We start from the raw sequence: 15,176 nt of genomic DNA on the forward strand, positions 1-15,176 counted from the left end.
ATGCTTAGCTTTGAAGAACATGCTGTAAGGTCTTAATTGTCGTTATTTGGAACATTGAGAGCTAAATAACACAATATGAAAATATTTTGAAAAGTACAGTGTACGAGAGGAAAGGGTTATTACTCTTATGCCCAGGCCCCCTCCCGACACTGAACCATTCAAGTCAGTGTTAATACTTAGGTGCCAGTTATGTTCAAAGGCTCTGTGCTGAGTGCGGCGTCAGGCACCGGGCACGTGGTGGGCTGTCTACGAAGGGAGTTGGGTGAAGGGTGTGCCGTCTCCGCATTTGAGAAAGTTTAGCAAGACCTCTAACCCAGCTCGCTGTGGAACTGGAGCGGTGGGTTGTAGCTCTGCCCCCAAATGACACAAGCGATGGATGTCACCAGAGGGATCTGCAGCTCTGCCCCCAAATGGCACGAGTGATGGATGTCACCAGAGGAATCTGCAAATGTTGGTGGGCTTTGAAAGATGGATGGGATTTTCATAGATCAACATTGGAGGAAAAGGTGGCGACTCCAGGCAGAGGGAACTGTGTTGGGGAAAGCCCTTATTGAAAGGTTTGAGGGTGAACAGATGGTCAAGGTGTGTAAGGTGCTTGAAGGAGTTTGAGAGACCAGGCTGAAAAGGGAGTTGCTGGCTGAGAGCCTGGACTACCGTGAAAATCAGTCTTGGCTGGATCCTCTGGAGAAAGAGAGGAGGGACTTGGGAGCAGGGGGTGTCAGCTTCGGAGCTGCTCTCGGATGCTGCTTCAGCCGTGGTGTGAGCGTGCTGGATTCAGAAACGGCAGCCAAGAAGTCCTCTAGAAGACATCGCTAAGGTTCCAGAAAATGAATGAGTGGAATGGAAGTGGGAAGGGAGAGGAAATGCAGTCGGAGCTGGCTTGTCCCCAGAAACGCTCACCACATTTACTCGTAGCTGAGACCAAGCATTTGGGTAACAAAACCAAATCATCATAGACGCTCCGACCCCAAGCCACCTTCATTTGCAGCAAACGCTGCTCTACCGGCACCTAACAGATGTACCAGTTTAGCTTAGATCTTTATTTTATTTAAACAAAATGAGGGGGCACGTCAAACAAGGCATTTTCTTTACTCCGCCAAGTTTACCGTTATTCGTTGCTGAAAATAATTTTAACTGATTTGAAACTGATTTTTTTTTTTTTGCTTTTTGGATTTCTTTTTAATTGTTTAATTATGAAAGATTCCAGAGAAAACTTTAAAAATATACACGTTTAGTGGAAGCAACCTAAGTATCCATGGCAGGATGAATGGATGAAGTGTGGTATATACATAACCACAGACTGTTACATTCAGCCTTAAAAAAAAAAAAAAAAAGAAGGAAATCCTGACACAGGCTGCAACAGGGCTAAACCGTGAGGACATGATGCGAAGTGAAATAAGCCAATCACAAAAGGACACATGTAATTCCACGTACGTGAGGTGTCTAAAGTAATCATACTCACAGACACAAAAGTCAAAAGGAGAGTAATGGTTTCTGGGGAGGAAGAGAGGGGAGTTAACTGTTCAGTGAGGACAGGGTTTTAGTTTTGCAAGATGAAAAAGTTCTGGAGAGGTACTTCACAACAGTGGGCACACAGTTCATAATCTTAGATTTAATTCTCTTCCTGATTTCTTTTTATTGTGATTGGCTATGGCATCTCTTTTAACCTGATTCCATCCTCATAACCGCCGTTTCCAAGTTTTTGGAATAAATAAGATAGATTTTAATGGAATCTCAACATTCAGTCTTTTTTTTTTCTAGAGGTAAAGTGTAAATTCTTAGAGAAAGCATATGGTTGAGCATTTTTTAAAAATCTTCATAATCTTACAGACAAATTTAATCTATTTGCATTTTATATTACATTTGAACCAACACTATTTTGGGTATGTGCTTAGATGTAACAAATAAAATTGCGGTTTTTAAAAGATCATCTTGAATATTTTAATATGTCAGTTTATCTTTTTTGGCGTTGTTTTTGCTTTTCTCTTTTCACTTGCGTTGTTTTGGGGATAAACTTTAAACGATTTCCCTTTAAACAAAATCAGAAGGCAGTTTCAGAGAACTGACCTATTTGTCCTGGGGTCAGTGTGGACCTCACACTGAGTGTCTGAGATGCAGGGAAGCTAGCTTAGACAGCACAGATCTGGTGGAAACAGCCTTACATCACCAGGCTTCAAAGGTCATAGCAGACTTCTTGTTTTCATGCGGGTGTAAGTTCCCCTGTGTGAGTGAACCTTTAAAGGGTAGAGGTTTCAGCCGCAGGTCCTTGACCAGCTCCCAGATCAGGGAACCTCGGGCAGGAGGCCATAGCTCCATCCTGGGGAAGGAGACTGCCAGAGAGCTGACCACACTGGGTCCAGTGCAAGCAGGTGTCTGGAGTTGAGGCTCAAGGAAAAGGCTTGCCAGGTAGACTGGCCGCCCAGCGTGGGGACTGCAGGTTTAAACTGGTCTGAATTCACACCTGTTACACCCATCCCGGAGATGGACCACGGGTTTCCTCTCCTGGACGTGGTCACCGGGTGCAAAGGCTTTGATATCAGGCTGACCTTGAAGGGAGTCTCCACTTGCCACCTGCGAGATGGGAAATCAGTTACTTAACCTTATCCTCCTCGATGGCGAATGAAGATAAACGTAGTACATACCTTGTGTGGCCCTTTTATAGTTAAAAAAAAAAAAAAGAATGAAAGTTCATGCAAGTAGAATTGCCTGACATCAGGGAGGGCTCAATAAATCCTCTGACATTGTAATTAGGATTCACGACCCCCAACGGTAAGTGGGGGCGAGGCTGGGCTTTCCCTGATTCTGGGACTGGAGAGAGTTGATCTTCCAGTGACCTAAGTGAGGCTGACCACCCGACACCTGCTGCTTGCCCAGTTCTTTTATAGAATAGGCTCTCAGTTATCAAAAGGAGAGGGGAAAGCTCTGCCAACAAATGCTTTGAGCCGAAAACCATGGGGTTTTTTTTTCTCCCACTTTTCCTAAATTCCTCCTGTTTTCACTGAAACCAAAGGATGTTGTTCCCAGCGACTTGTCAACTTTAGCTTTTCTCTCTCTGACTCGATCTCTCAGTAAAGTTCCTCACCTGGTCTTTCAGAGCGGGTGGCACTGATCTTTAGGTCTCTCTGATTTTCAGATGAACAGGAATCAGCCAAAGTGGGGGCGGGGCGGGGTGGGGGGAGGTACGAAGAAAGCACGGCACACCCACACCGCCTGGTGATGCCTCCGGGTCTGCTGTTTGAATAACCTCTGGGCGTCTGATCCACCCCTGCAGCTTCAGTTTGAACTCCAGAACAAATATTTGTCTTGTTTTGGAACAAAGTTTGAGAGCTCTCGTCTTCTCTTTTCTGCTTTTTAAAAGCCAGCCGTCCGGCTCTGTCCCCCGAACGTGGGTCAGTGAGCGGTGGGATTCTCCCCAGACCCTGCCCGGGAGCGCTGGGCACGGCCGCCCGGCACCATGAAGGGACTCACGTGCTTCCTGGTCTGGTTCCTTCTCTCTAAAGCACGAGGCTTCGAAATCCCCACCAATGGACTTTCAGAAGTAAGTACTTCCAGAAGACTCCTTGCCATCAGCCCTGTCCGTTCGCTTAGTAACTTGCCTGTTGCTTGTACATTCGTGATAAAATTCATCTGAGTAGAAGTGTTCACTGTTAACGGTGGGAGGGGGGGTGGTCAGGGTCCTGGGGTCCCTGGGGCCCCCAGTATCTCCATTAAAAAATAAACACACCTAATTACCTTCCCTCCCCCCAGAAAGAAGTGCTCACTGTTATAGTTACTGGAACATGTATTTATACTTTAAAGCGTTAATGGATTCTACATGAGAATCAAATCCATGGGCTGGCGCCATAGGGTGGCAGGTATGGAGGACAGCCAGTCCCTCCTTATCTGAAAAATGGGGATAATAATTGAACTAACCCAAAAAGTTGCTGCAAGAATCAAGTGACATATGTAAACTATCTAGCACAGTAGAGCCCAAGGAGGGACTTCATAATCACTAGCTGCAGGGCTATTGTTATGAACTTACAAGAGTGCAGGAAAAGCCATTTTCAAAGCACTGTTGTTTTTCACACCTAAGTGAACAATGATTTCCAAATTAAGGGCACTTTAAACATCTCTGTTAAAGGGAGGGTAGCGGGGTTGGAAAGGGATAAATTGGGAGTTCGAGATTTGCAGATACTAACTACTGTATATCAAATAGATAAACAACAAGTTTATACTGTATAACACAAGGAACTATATTCAATATCTTGTGATAACCTTTAATGAAAAAGAATATGAAAACGAGTGTATGTCTGTATATGTATCACTGGGACATTGTGCTGTGCACCAGAAATTGACACAACGTTGTAAACTGACTAGACTTCAATAAAAAAGAATGCAAATTTTTTTTTAAAGGAGGGAGATTGGGCAAGTGGGCTGGCAGAGTGCAGGAATTACTCCCTGGGAGCTCGAGGTCACTGCTTCAGACCCTTGGGCCTCCTCAGGGTAACGAGAGTCTTGAATTGAGTCATCCTGAAAATCACACAAGAGCTATTTTGCTGCCGGAGGAACAGCCTGTGTTATGGGAATATCCTGGAAGACGCAGCAGCTTGTGATGCAGAGTGGATTGCCTACAAAAATGCCAAAGAGCAGGATGGCATATTTGCAAGGGAAAAAAAAATTGCTCTGTCTGCTTAGAAACTATCATATTTTCCGACACTTTAAAAACCACCAGAGTGTGTTGGAAATCTCCTTGGCGGAGCCAGGAATTGAAGCCAAGACATCCAAATGTGTTTGTGCTTTTTCAGGCACTGACTGGTATTCTCTTTTGTATCAACAATTGTAACTGGATGGGTAAAGGTTTGCGTTTGTCTGCTTAGACACTGCCGAGGCCCCCAAGATCTACCCAGTGCTCCCCCAGCACCTGCTTGGTCCCTGGGTTACTATAACCCCTGTACCTGTTAACTGGATGCCTAATTGTCTTCAGGCAAACTCAAAAATGAATTCCTGCATCCAACAAATTTGAAGATATTAACTTCTGTTTCCTCACCTCTGAGACATAACTAGCAAACAAATACATTAAAGAAATCATCGTATTAAAAAAATGAGTTTGCCCAGAGATATGGAAAAATCAGACAAAATCATACATTGAATACGGTACACCTGTCAGCAGCTGCTTCTTTTTTGTTAATCGAAGTGAACATCCTAAATCCTTTTTTAAGTTTGCAGAGTATGGCGAGCTTGTGGAAGTGGCCCCAGGCGAATTTCAAGTTGCGCCGGAAACCCGTCGGCACCAGGTACAGTAAGCCTCGGTTCCAAAAGGGAAACTAGGTCAACGGGATCATGACTGAAGACAGAAGAAGAGGACTGAGATGCGTTTTGCTAGATTTTCTCAAGAGCTTGTATCTTAGTGCAATGGCATTACATCCAGGGGGAATCGCGGTCAAGGTGAAATAAAGTGAAACCTCCACGCGGCTGTCTGTTAGCCTCCACGCTGTAAGGGTCACCTTGGTCCCTTAAAGAACACATGGCTACGTGTTTTCTTCGAAGTTTAAGATTATGGGATGGTTTTACTGCCTTGTAGGGAGGAATTACTCCTTAGGAGGACATTTCTTACCCCAGCGGTGGCAGACGCCTCTTACTACAGGCATATATCCTCCCCCACCGGTCACTACTGTCTGGGGAGTAGCTCACAGAACACAGGGGACCAGGCTGCGCTGGCGGCTGCATCCCAGAGACCAGCAGCATCATAGACAAAATCTTCTAACTCACAGAGATGAGTTCTCTCGGGGGCTTCTCCCACGTAGAGCCCATGTGCTAAAAAAAAAAAAAAAAAAAAAAAGTATTTGTGGAAGCAACGCTAAACTGACCTATGACATGTTTTGTGTGGGGATGAATTTTTGACCTGCTACAAGTCCATGTGTTTTGTGGACTGATAATGTTAAAACCCAATCGGCAAGCCCTCATGTCAGGGTCTCCCGCTAAAAGAGGAATCTTAGTCGTTGAGAACTGCATTTAAAAAGTCCAAAAGAAGGCAACTGCTGGCCTCACTAGGGTGCAAAACACCCCCTAAAATTTCAGTTCACCCCAAATCAGACAAGCTAAGCTTATAACCAATTCTTGCATTATTCTTTAAAAGTCTGCCAGGCATTAAATGTCCACCCATCACTCAAAAGGCAGTCAGCTTTCCATGCCCCCAGGACAGTCATTCGTGTGGCTAATTCCGGAGCACAGGGGTTAGAGTACAGAATTTTCCACCTGCCGTCACCGCGCCTGCCTCGGGGCTAAACCATCGAGGAGATTCGTTTACGTCTCTGTCCCCACGTAGCTTCATCTAATGAAAGAAACAGATATGCGTTCCCACTGACTTGCTGCTATGAAAACACTTAGTCAAGTAGAACAATGGTGATATATGCCACTCAGCATGAGTTTGGTTGAATATTTTCATTTAAAAACATTTGGTTTTGGAGGGAGGGTATAGCTCAAGTGGTAGAGGGCATGCTTAGCATGCACAAGGTCCTGGGTTCAATCCCCAGCACCTCCTCTAAAATTAAATACATAAATAAACCTAATTACCCCCCGTAAAAAATTAAATTAAATTAAATTAAATTAAATCACCCTATTTAAAAATTTGGGTTTTTTTAATTAAAAAAAATTTTCCCCTTAACAAAGGCACTGGGGATTGATTGAACCCAGAACCCATGCCAAACACACACTGTACCACTGAGCTATAACCCCCATCCGTAAAAATACTTGTTTTGAGGTGGGTGGGTACAGCTCAATGGTAGAGCACATGCTTAGCATACACAAGGTCCTGGGTTCAATCCGCAGAACCTCCAGTAAAAAAATAAATAAATAACCTAATTACTCCCCTCCCACTTCCAAAAAAATTAAAAGCTCATATTTAAGCATTGAATCAAAGGATGATGGACACGCCACTGAAAAGGGGCTGAGACATCTGTTCACAGAAACAAGCCAGAAAGTAGTATTCAGGACTATTTGATATTTAGGTCTTGGCTCCAGTAAATGAGTTTACTGCTCAGTATGGAAGAAAAAAAAATTTTTTTTGACCAAGAGAAAACAGTTTTTTCCCTCAAGGTAATAAGCAATGCACTTTTGAAGACTGATTCTCCAATTTCCTTTCACAGAGAAGTGTTTCTGGAGAACCTGGAGAAATGGTGGTAAGTTGACTTTGATTTTGTTAAAAATTGATGTTTGAATGACTTTTCTGTTACCTATTATTGAGAAATCGATACAGTGGCCTCCTTCGTCTTCATCACTGAGAGCATTTACCTGCCTTACGAAACAGCCCCCTTGCCCAATTCTGTTTGGAAGCCCAAATTCAGATGACAGGGTGCAGTGTGCGCACAGCGGGAGCGATGTCCCCACGAGCTGGAAAGGGCCCTCCTCTTCATTTTCTCAAGTTTTGCCCGACAGCGTAGGTTTCATCCAAGCATGTGTATTTACTCCAGTGTAACAGTTCTGATTTAAAATAGGACCCCTAAAGGCATGGGGGGTACAGCTCAGCGGGAGAGTGTGTGCTTGGCGTGCACAAGGTCCTGGGTTCAATCCCCAGTGCATGTTAACAAGTTGAAAGGTTTAATCTTGGATGACAAAGTTTGGGTAAAGGACACTCAGTATGGAAATAAACCAAACCTTTCAGAGGAAAAAGTAAAACCTAGTGGGTCGTGTAATTGCCAGAACCTTGAAGAATCTTACCCTCTAGAGGCACCTCCCAAAAGATATGTGTTTTTAGTAGTACTTTGTCTTTGAGCACATGGATACTGGAGCTGCCTTAAATCAGCAGAGAGGGACTGAGGAAGGAGTTCCAGAGTGCCGGACTGTAGCTCAAACCCATGAGAATTCCCATATTTTGTCTTTAGATTTTTTTTTTTAATAGAGGTACTGGGGATTGAACCCAGGACCTTGTGCATGCTAAGCGTATGCTCTACCACTGAGCTATACTTCCACCCCCTCATATTTTGTTTTAATTTGGGAAGGAGAAGAGGACTGGGAGAAGATGAAATTACAATAGATAAGACTGAAGAAGGTAGGTCCCAGTTTGGGACTTTGGGGACCACCCCACCATGCCCCTGGCAGTGCCCCACTCTGAAGATACAGCCCAGGTCCCCTTCCAACACTGTAACCCCGTGTCCTTTCCTTTCCTCTGCCCCGGCATTCTGAAGTTATTTCCTGCACTTACGTAATCCGATCTTGCCTCCCTAGAACCATTTTTCCCCCTTGTATTCTAATTTTTCAAATCATGATTTATAGACTTACAGAGCTGAAAGACATCTCAGGATATCTCGCAACAGAGGCAGACTTCTGCCTGCGGGGTCTTCCCAAAAGTTATGCTTAATAACACCCGAGTTGTGTGCTGACCAATGCCTTAGAACGGTTTGTAATAACATGGACCGCTGTTAACACCAAATACATAGTGAGGCTCTGTGTAATTTTCTTTCGAGTACAGTTGTATTTTCTTGCCAATTACAGGGCGATGTGGATCAAGTCACCCTTTCTAGCTATAAAGTCCAGTCTACTATTACTTCTCGGATGGCCAACACCGTCATCCAGGCCGAAGTGGTGAACCACTCCCCACAGCCTCAGAGTGTCGTGTTTGATGTTCAGATTCCCAAAGGAGCCTTCATCTCCAACTTCTCCATGTGAGTAACTACTCTGTAGAACCAGAAGCTGGATACCCTCTACTCACGGAATTAAGCCCCTCATACCTTGAAGGGACCATGATGGTCAGCTGCTCCAAGGGTTCTCACTTTCAAAGCTGTGGACCCACTGCGTATCAAGAGCCATCTTGCGGGGGGAGGGTGTAGCTCAGTGGTAGAGCATGTGCTTAGCATGCACGAGGTCCTGGGTTCAATTCCCAGTGCCTCCATTTAAGGAAAAGAAGAGTCATCATGTGCATGGGTCCCCGGCATTTGTTTCTGTTCGAAGGAACAGAATTTGTGAAGGATTTGCTTTTCTTCTCTAATAAATGAAAGTCAACTTCAGCCTGTCTCTATGGTAACAACCTCCCACTTACTTGGGGAGAGAAAAATACATGGCGCTGCCCTGGCTTAGGGGGAACCACACACGAGTGCGTGTGGAGCTGCACAGAGTCATCTACTGGATATGTGCCCGGGCGTGGGACGGCTGGATCATAGGGTAAAGCTATTTTCAGATTTTTAAGGAATCTCTGTACTGTTTTCCACAATGGCCACACCACTGATGTTTGCTTGTGGTGCTAAGACTACCGTTTGGACCAAGCATGGGCCCTCTGTCATTTTCAGGACTGTGAACGGCATGACTTTTACCAGCTCCATTAGGGAGAAATCTGCTGGCCGAGCCCTCTACTCACAGGCGAGAGCACAAGGCAAAAGTGCGGGACTGCTGAGGTAAGGGGGGGTCCGCACAGCCGGGCTCCTGTCCCACTGCTGCCCGCCTCAGCCCCATCCCCTCCACGGCGGGCCAGCCTCCAGCAAGCGCAGACCTGGTCGCAGGTGGGAGAACGGGGAATCACCGTACAGTTGCCCAAGGCCTCCTGCAGCACCTGAGCTGCAGGTGCTCTCACAGCCGCCCCCCTGGCAGCGCGGCGTGCGTGTGGAGGGCGCTCTGTGACTAAACGTGGCTGCCAGCAGAGCACGCAGAGGCCGTGCGGATCCTCTGCCGAGCCAGGCCCAGCACTGCCCACCTCTGCAGAGAAGGGTTTGGAATTTGCTGTAATGATTTTTTTTCTGCCTTGTTTTTATGGGGTGGCACCCTTTCCAGCACCAGTTACTTAGTGTAGATTCTGTTTACTTTTTTCTACCCATTATAGTCTTAACTAAGACACTGGGAATGGCAGACCACCCTCAAAGAGGCAGCCTCTCCAACAGGAAGTGTCAAAGGAGTGTTCACTGGTCCTCACTGCGTATCTAATCTCCTCCCAGAGCCTACATGTGTCTTTCTTCCTCCTCCTCCTCTACATCCCAAAGTTCCCTTCAGCTGAGTTTCTTTCCATTTCGTTCATGTGTTCATTCATTCAAAAAATGCATTGAATGTCAACACTGTACCCCGTTCTGTCAGAGGTGACAGTGACACCACAACGAACACTGTCAGGCCAGTGGGGAGACAGCCTCAGAGCCTACACTGTATAGCCTACATATGTGTAACACACAGGTGACTTCTTATATGTAACATACATGTGACTTCATATATGTAACATACAGGTGACTTCATATATGTAGCGGACAGGTGACTATCTTATCTATAACATATAGGTGACTGTCTCATATATAACATAGAGGTGACTATCTAATATGTAACACACAGGTCGTATATATAACATACAGGTGACTGTCATGTAGATAATATAGAAGTGACTATAATATATAATATATAAGTGACTATCCTATATAACATATAAATGACTAATAGGTATAACATAGGAGACTATTGTAAATAACATAGGTGACTATATATTATATAGGTGACTAATATATATAAGTGGCCATAATATATATAACATATAGGTGACTATCGTATATATAACATATAAATGACTGTAATGTGTAAAACACATAGGTGACTATAATATATGTAACCTATAGCTGACTATAGTATATATAATATACAAGGGGGTGGTATATAACGGTGCAATGTGCTAATGTACAGAGGGTGCCAAACCCTTCAGGGGCCCCAAGGACCAAAGGAACAATTCCATCTGGGGGTCCAGAAGGTCGTCACAGAAGAGCTGATGCTTGCACTGAGCCCGGAGAGATGAGCAGACTTCAGCCAGGAGAGAGGACAGGATAGCCCAGGCCGAGGGAACACCCCCAGCGTGGACCCAGGTTCCTCAGGTCTTTAATCTTGAAGTATCGTTTTGCCTTCTTTACTCATCACCTTGACCACAGCATCCACCCACATATTACTTCTTCAGTCCACAAAGACGTGTTTGTAGCAGAGAGTCTTCCAGGTACTGCAGATACGACAGAGAAGGAGCCCACGCACCAGTCCGCCCCCCAGATAACTCAGCCTCTCACCGCACGCGCTACTCCTAAGCTCCGTGTGTCTTTTTCTCCAGCCGTCCAGTATCCCAAGCTCATCATGGTATTTCCCTGATCCCAGATGAGCTGGCTGTGCAGTCTCACCTTGCTTATTTAGCCATTTAATTATTTAATTTTTTTTAAAAAAATCACTCATTGTTTATCCCAATGCTCAGATGGTTTTCTCTTTAAAACCATCAACACCTCAAGATTAACGATCACATTGGACTTGGTGTGTGTGGGACTAATGCTGGCCTCATGCTGGAAATAAAGAATAATGCTGGTTTCATGCTGGAAATCATAACTGGCCTAATGTTGGAAATATATACTCAATTTGATGAAACAGTAGATGTCTTCTTTCTGAAGACGTTCAAAAATATAAAGAACCCTTAGAATGAGTCTCATGAGCAGCAGGAGAAATGCGAGCTGTCTTTGGAGTCGATGAAACTTGGGTTTGAGTCCTGCCCTTACAGTCGACTCGCCGCGTGGTCTAGAGCAGATTCCTTACCCTTCGTGAGCCGCGTCGGTTACCATCTGATGGCTGAGGGTATTGGTATCCATCCTGCAGAGCTGCTGTAATAGCAATAATCTGTGTCAAGTTCCTGGCACATAGTAGGGGGTCAATAACTGGTAGCTCTTTGCAGGTGACTCCCAAATCTGTAAGAAGCTCTGGAAGAAAAAGATCAGGTAGGGGAGGAGAGAGAAATTCCAGGTTGGTGGAATGAAAGTTACCTAGAAGTTGCAGTTACCTCTGAGCAGGTTGACAGCCCAGGGAAGTCCGGTTGCCCTCTGCATAGATTCTGCATGTGATGACTTATGGGGGGCGGGGGATTCACATCTTTAGGAGCAGAGCTCTTGACATGGAGAACTTCAAAACCGAAGTGAACGTCCTCCCCGGATCAGAGGTGCAGTTTGAGCTTCATTACCACGAAATGAAGTGGAGGAAGCTGGGCTCCTATGAACACAGGCTCCCCCTGCACCCGGGACGGCTGGCCAAACACATGCAGGTGAGCATCTTGTGCAGAGCGTGCGGTGACGCCACCCTCATGGGGCCCCTGTCCCCAATCTGTACTCTGTCTGTCACCACTCTTTGTGGTGTTCGATGCCACTCAATGCTGCAGGACAGGGCGGTGTGCAGAAAAGACTATGGGTTTGGAGTCAACCAGACCCCTTCTCTACTGATTTCAATGCCGGCTCCTCTCCTTCTTAGCTGTCTCGGTTTCCTGTGGCTGCGGTGACAAAGGACCACACACACTGCGTGGCTTAAAACAGCAGTAATGTGTCCTCTCGGAGCTCTGGAGGAAAGAAATCTGAAAGCAAGGAGCTGGCAGGGCCACAGTCCTGAAAGCTCTCGGGGAGAGTGTTTTTTGCTTCTTCTGGTGTCTGCAAGCTGCTAGCATTCCTTGATGTGTGGCCTCGTGGCCACTTCACTCCAATCGCTGCCTCTCCGGTCACATCACCTCCTCCCCTGAGTGTCTCAAGTCTCTCTCTGTCTTGTTCCTGTAAGAACACTTGTCACTGGATTTAGGGCCCCCTGGGCAGTACAGGTTGATCTCATCTCCAGGTCCTTTATCGCATTTGCAAAGACCCTTTTTCCAAATCAGGTAGCGGCCACAGGTTGCAGGGATTTGATCTAGACATATGTTTTTCAGCGGGGCCACCATTCAACCCATTACCCTCGCCTTCTGACATGCATCAAGTTATCCTGAGTCTCAATTTTCCCATCTGTGAAAAGGGTACTCAGCACACGTACATGCCTTGGTTACAAGTGAGACGAACTGGTGGAAATAGCTGGCAAGTCGTAGGAGCTCAGTGAATGCTGAGTCAGTGGTCTTCCTCTGCACCGTGTTCCCCACGTGGCACCCCAACTATCATCACCTCAAGAGAGCAATGCCTGGGGCATTGCACTGTCTACCATTTTGAACTCACCTTTGCTGTAATTGTCACCTCTTGCCTTAAGAACTAAGCTTCACTTTTCTTGGCTCGAATCTTTGTGACATCACATGAACATCTGTGTACGACAGAGATCTGGAAGAAACCCAGGGAAGTGCACAATTCAACCTACTCTCCATTTGGCAGCTAGGAGGGTGAAGCAGGCAGGTTGTGAATTGCTCATAGATGGAGAAGATGGAAGGAGATGAATGGATCATGGTAAAATTTTCATTCCATTCTTATAAATAAAAATGAATAGGATAGGATAGGTTAGAATAGAGTAGAATAAAAGGAATTAAATCCCAGAGAAGTGAAGCCATTGAAGGGGAGTACTGATTTGCCCAGAGGGTCTTTGGCCTCCGTGGTGAGATGCATCGTATCCCACAGAATGTAAAGGGCATGCAGAAGTGATTGTGAACCCATGTTGGGTCTTCTTTGAGAAGAGAATTTTGATTTCTCAAAGATGAGAAGAAGAGTGGAGGACTTAGTCGTTGTACCTCTTGTTCAGAACCCCTTGAAAGATGTTTTAATGCTTTGAGTCATTTTCTTTCCCACCTCTAGGTAGATGTGCGGATCATTGAGCCTCAGGGACTGAGATTTCTTCATGTTCTGGACACCTTTGATGGGCATTTCGATGGAGTTCCGGTCGTATCTAAGGGACAGCAGAAGGTACCATGAGCGTTGCATGTCACATAGTTGAAGTGGCCACGGGCTCGTGGGTTCTGCTGCTTCTCTGGGGGATAGAAAAGTGATCAGGTGCTGAACTGAGGTGACTATACGAAGGAACAGGGATCCTTGAGCAAAGTCTAGGGTCTTCCACAGGGTGTACAGGCTAAAACTACCGATCGTTCCATTGCATTTTGACCAGTGGCCGTCCACTTTGGAGCTTCATTTCCTCCAAGTCACCCGCTTGAGCAGTAGCTAAAAGACAGCTCTCACATAATACAGAGTGGATTTTCATTCGTCTCAGCAAGAGATGCTCAGCTTAATTCTCTTTCCCTTAATGGCCAATAATAGCCACCTTCGGAAAGATCGGAGTCCTCTCAAGACCCTTTCACCGACTCTTTCTAGAGCTGGTAGCCGTTTCTACCACGGGGGGGAGGGAGGAATTCTTTGAATCTCTTATAAAGGACTGAAACCTGGCCAGCAGCACCTTGGGCTGTTAGTCGCCCCTCGCACCCCTTGGGTTGGCCCCCCCATCAGTAACGGGGCTGAATGGCCCCGGGTCGTGGGGCCGCACCTCTTCTCCTGTGTGTGTGAGAAGGCGCAGCCATCAGCCCGGCACCTGGAGAGGGAGGGGGGCCGAGACCCACTTGCACACCACTCTTCTTTCCAGGCACACATCACCTTCAAGCCCACGGTAGCACAACAAAGAAAATGCCCCGACTGCTCTGAGACGGCGGTAGACGGAGAGCTGGTGGTGATGTACGATGTGAACAGAGAAGAGAAGGTCGGTGAACTTCAGGTGGGTGAGAGCAGACTTGAGGAGAAGGGCCCTACCGAAACCAGACCTCTACCTCTCGTTGAATAACCCACACCCTCCGCCTCTGGGTGTTCCTAGCTGCCAACGCAAGTGTCCAGGCTGCCAACGAGGGACTAAAATCATATTTCTCTACGTGTCGCCAAGCATTTTATGTCAAGATAACTGAATAAGGGTCACTGGGTCTCATGCCCTTGGTCCCAGAAAGGTACTTCTAGGCCTCAAATGAAGAACCATAGGAAATCACAAAATGGGAATTTTAGATGACCATCCAAGGCCCTTTGCAATCAGACTATCAAAGAAGGCACGGAGGTTATGTTCCTTGAGAGAGTTCTTGAGTGTTTCCCCTTCCTCTTGTGTCGTGTCTTAGATGTGGGTCTGTCTTTCCCCGCACTAAGGTCAGAGCCCTTTGAGAGTGTCCAAAAGCCCGTGCTTCTCTCCAGGGCCTGGGAGGTCGGGGGGTGTCCCCAGCCACACAGCCTGCAGCCGGACACTGTCGCGTCCTGGTAGAAGCATCCAAAGGGCAATGGAAAGAGAATGAAGTGAGCCACTCATCAGGGGAAGACGGAGGGTGGTCAGGGATCCAGCCCGAGGGACCGCCTGTCAACTTCAAGTACAGTCCAGACTCCCTAGGGTGCAGATGAAGGTCCTTCGTGATCTGCCCAGTGGCTTCTGTGCCCTGAAGCCTTGAATTCCGGCATTCATCGCACTGAACCACTTACAGCGACCTAAGGATGCCCCAGGGCTACACAGTCTGGAAGTCTCCTCCC

General features: G+C 46.4%; 1 protein-coding gene across 1 annotated transcript in view; it reads left to right on the forward strand.

Annotated features, from left to right (window-relative positions):
* The first annotated feature begins 3,322 nt into the window (after positions 1-3,322).
* Positions 3,323-15,176, forward strand: part of ITIH2 (inter-alpha-trypsin inhibitor heavy chain 2) — a 28,812-nt gene continuing 16,958 nt past the window's right edge. Inside the window, exons 1-8 of the mRNA XM_032473843.1 lie at positions 3,323-3,538; positions 5,199-5,273; positions 7,125-7,157; positions 8,470-8,639; positions 9,261-9,365; positions 11,839-12,001; positions 13,488-13,595; positions 14,263-14,391. Of these exons, the coding sequence (XP_032329734.1) occupies positions 3,455-3,538; positions 5,199-5,273; positions 7,125-7,157; positions 8,470-8,639; positions 9,261-9,365; positions 11,839-12,001; positions 13,488-13,595; positions 14,263-14,391 (867 nt within the window). The 5' untranslated portion in view covers positions 3,323-3,454. The remainder of the gene's footprint in view (positions 3,539-5,198; positions 5,274-7,124; positions 7,158-8,469; positions 8,640-9,260; positions 9,366-11,838; positions 12,002-13,487; positions 13,596-14,262; positions 14,392-15,176) is intronic.

The sequence above is a fragment of the Camelus ferus genome, chromosome 35 (genome assembly GCF_009834535.1).
Source record: "Camelus ferus isolate YT-003-E chromosome 35, BCGSAC_Cfer_1.0, whole genome shotgun sequence".
Classification (NCBI taxonomy): domain Eukaryota; kingdom Metazoa; phylum Chordata; class Mammalia; order Artiodactyla; family Camelidae; genus Camelus; species Camelus ferus.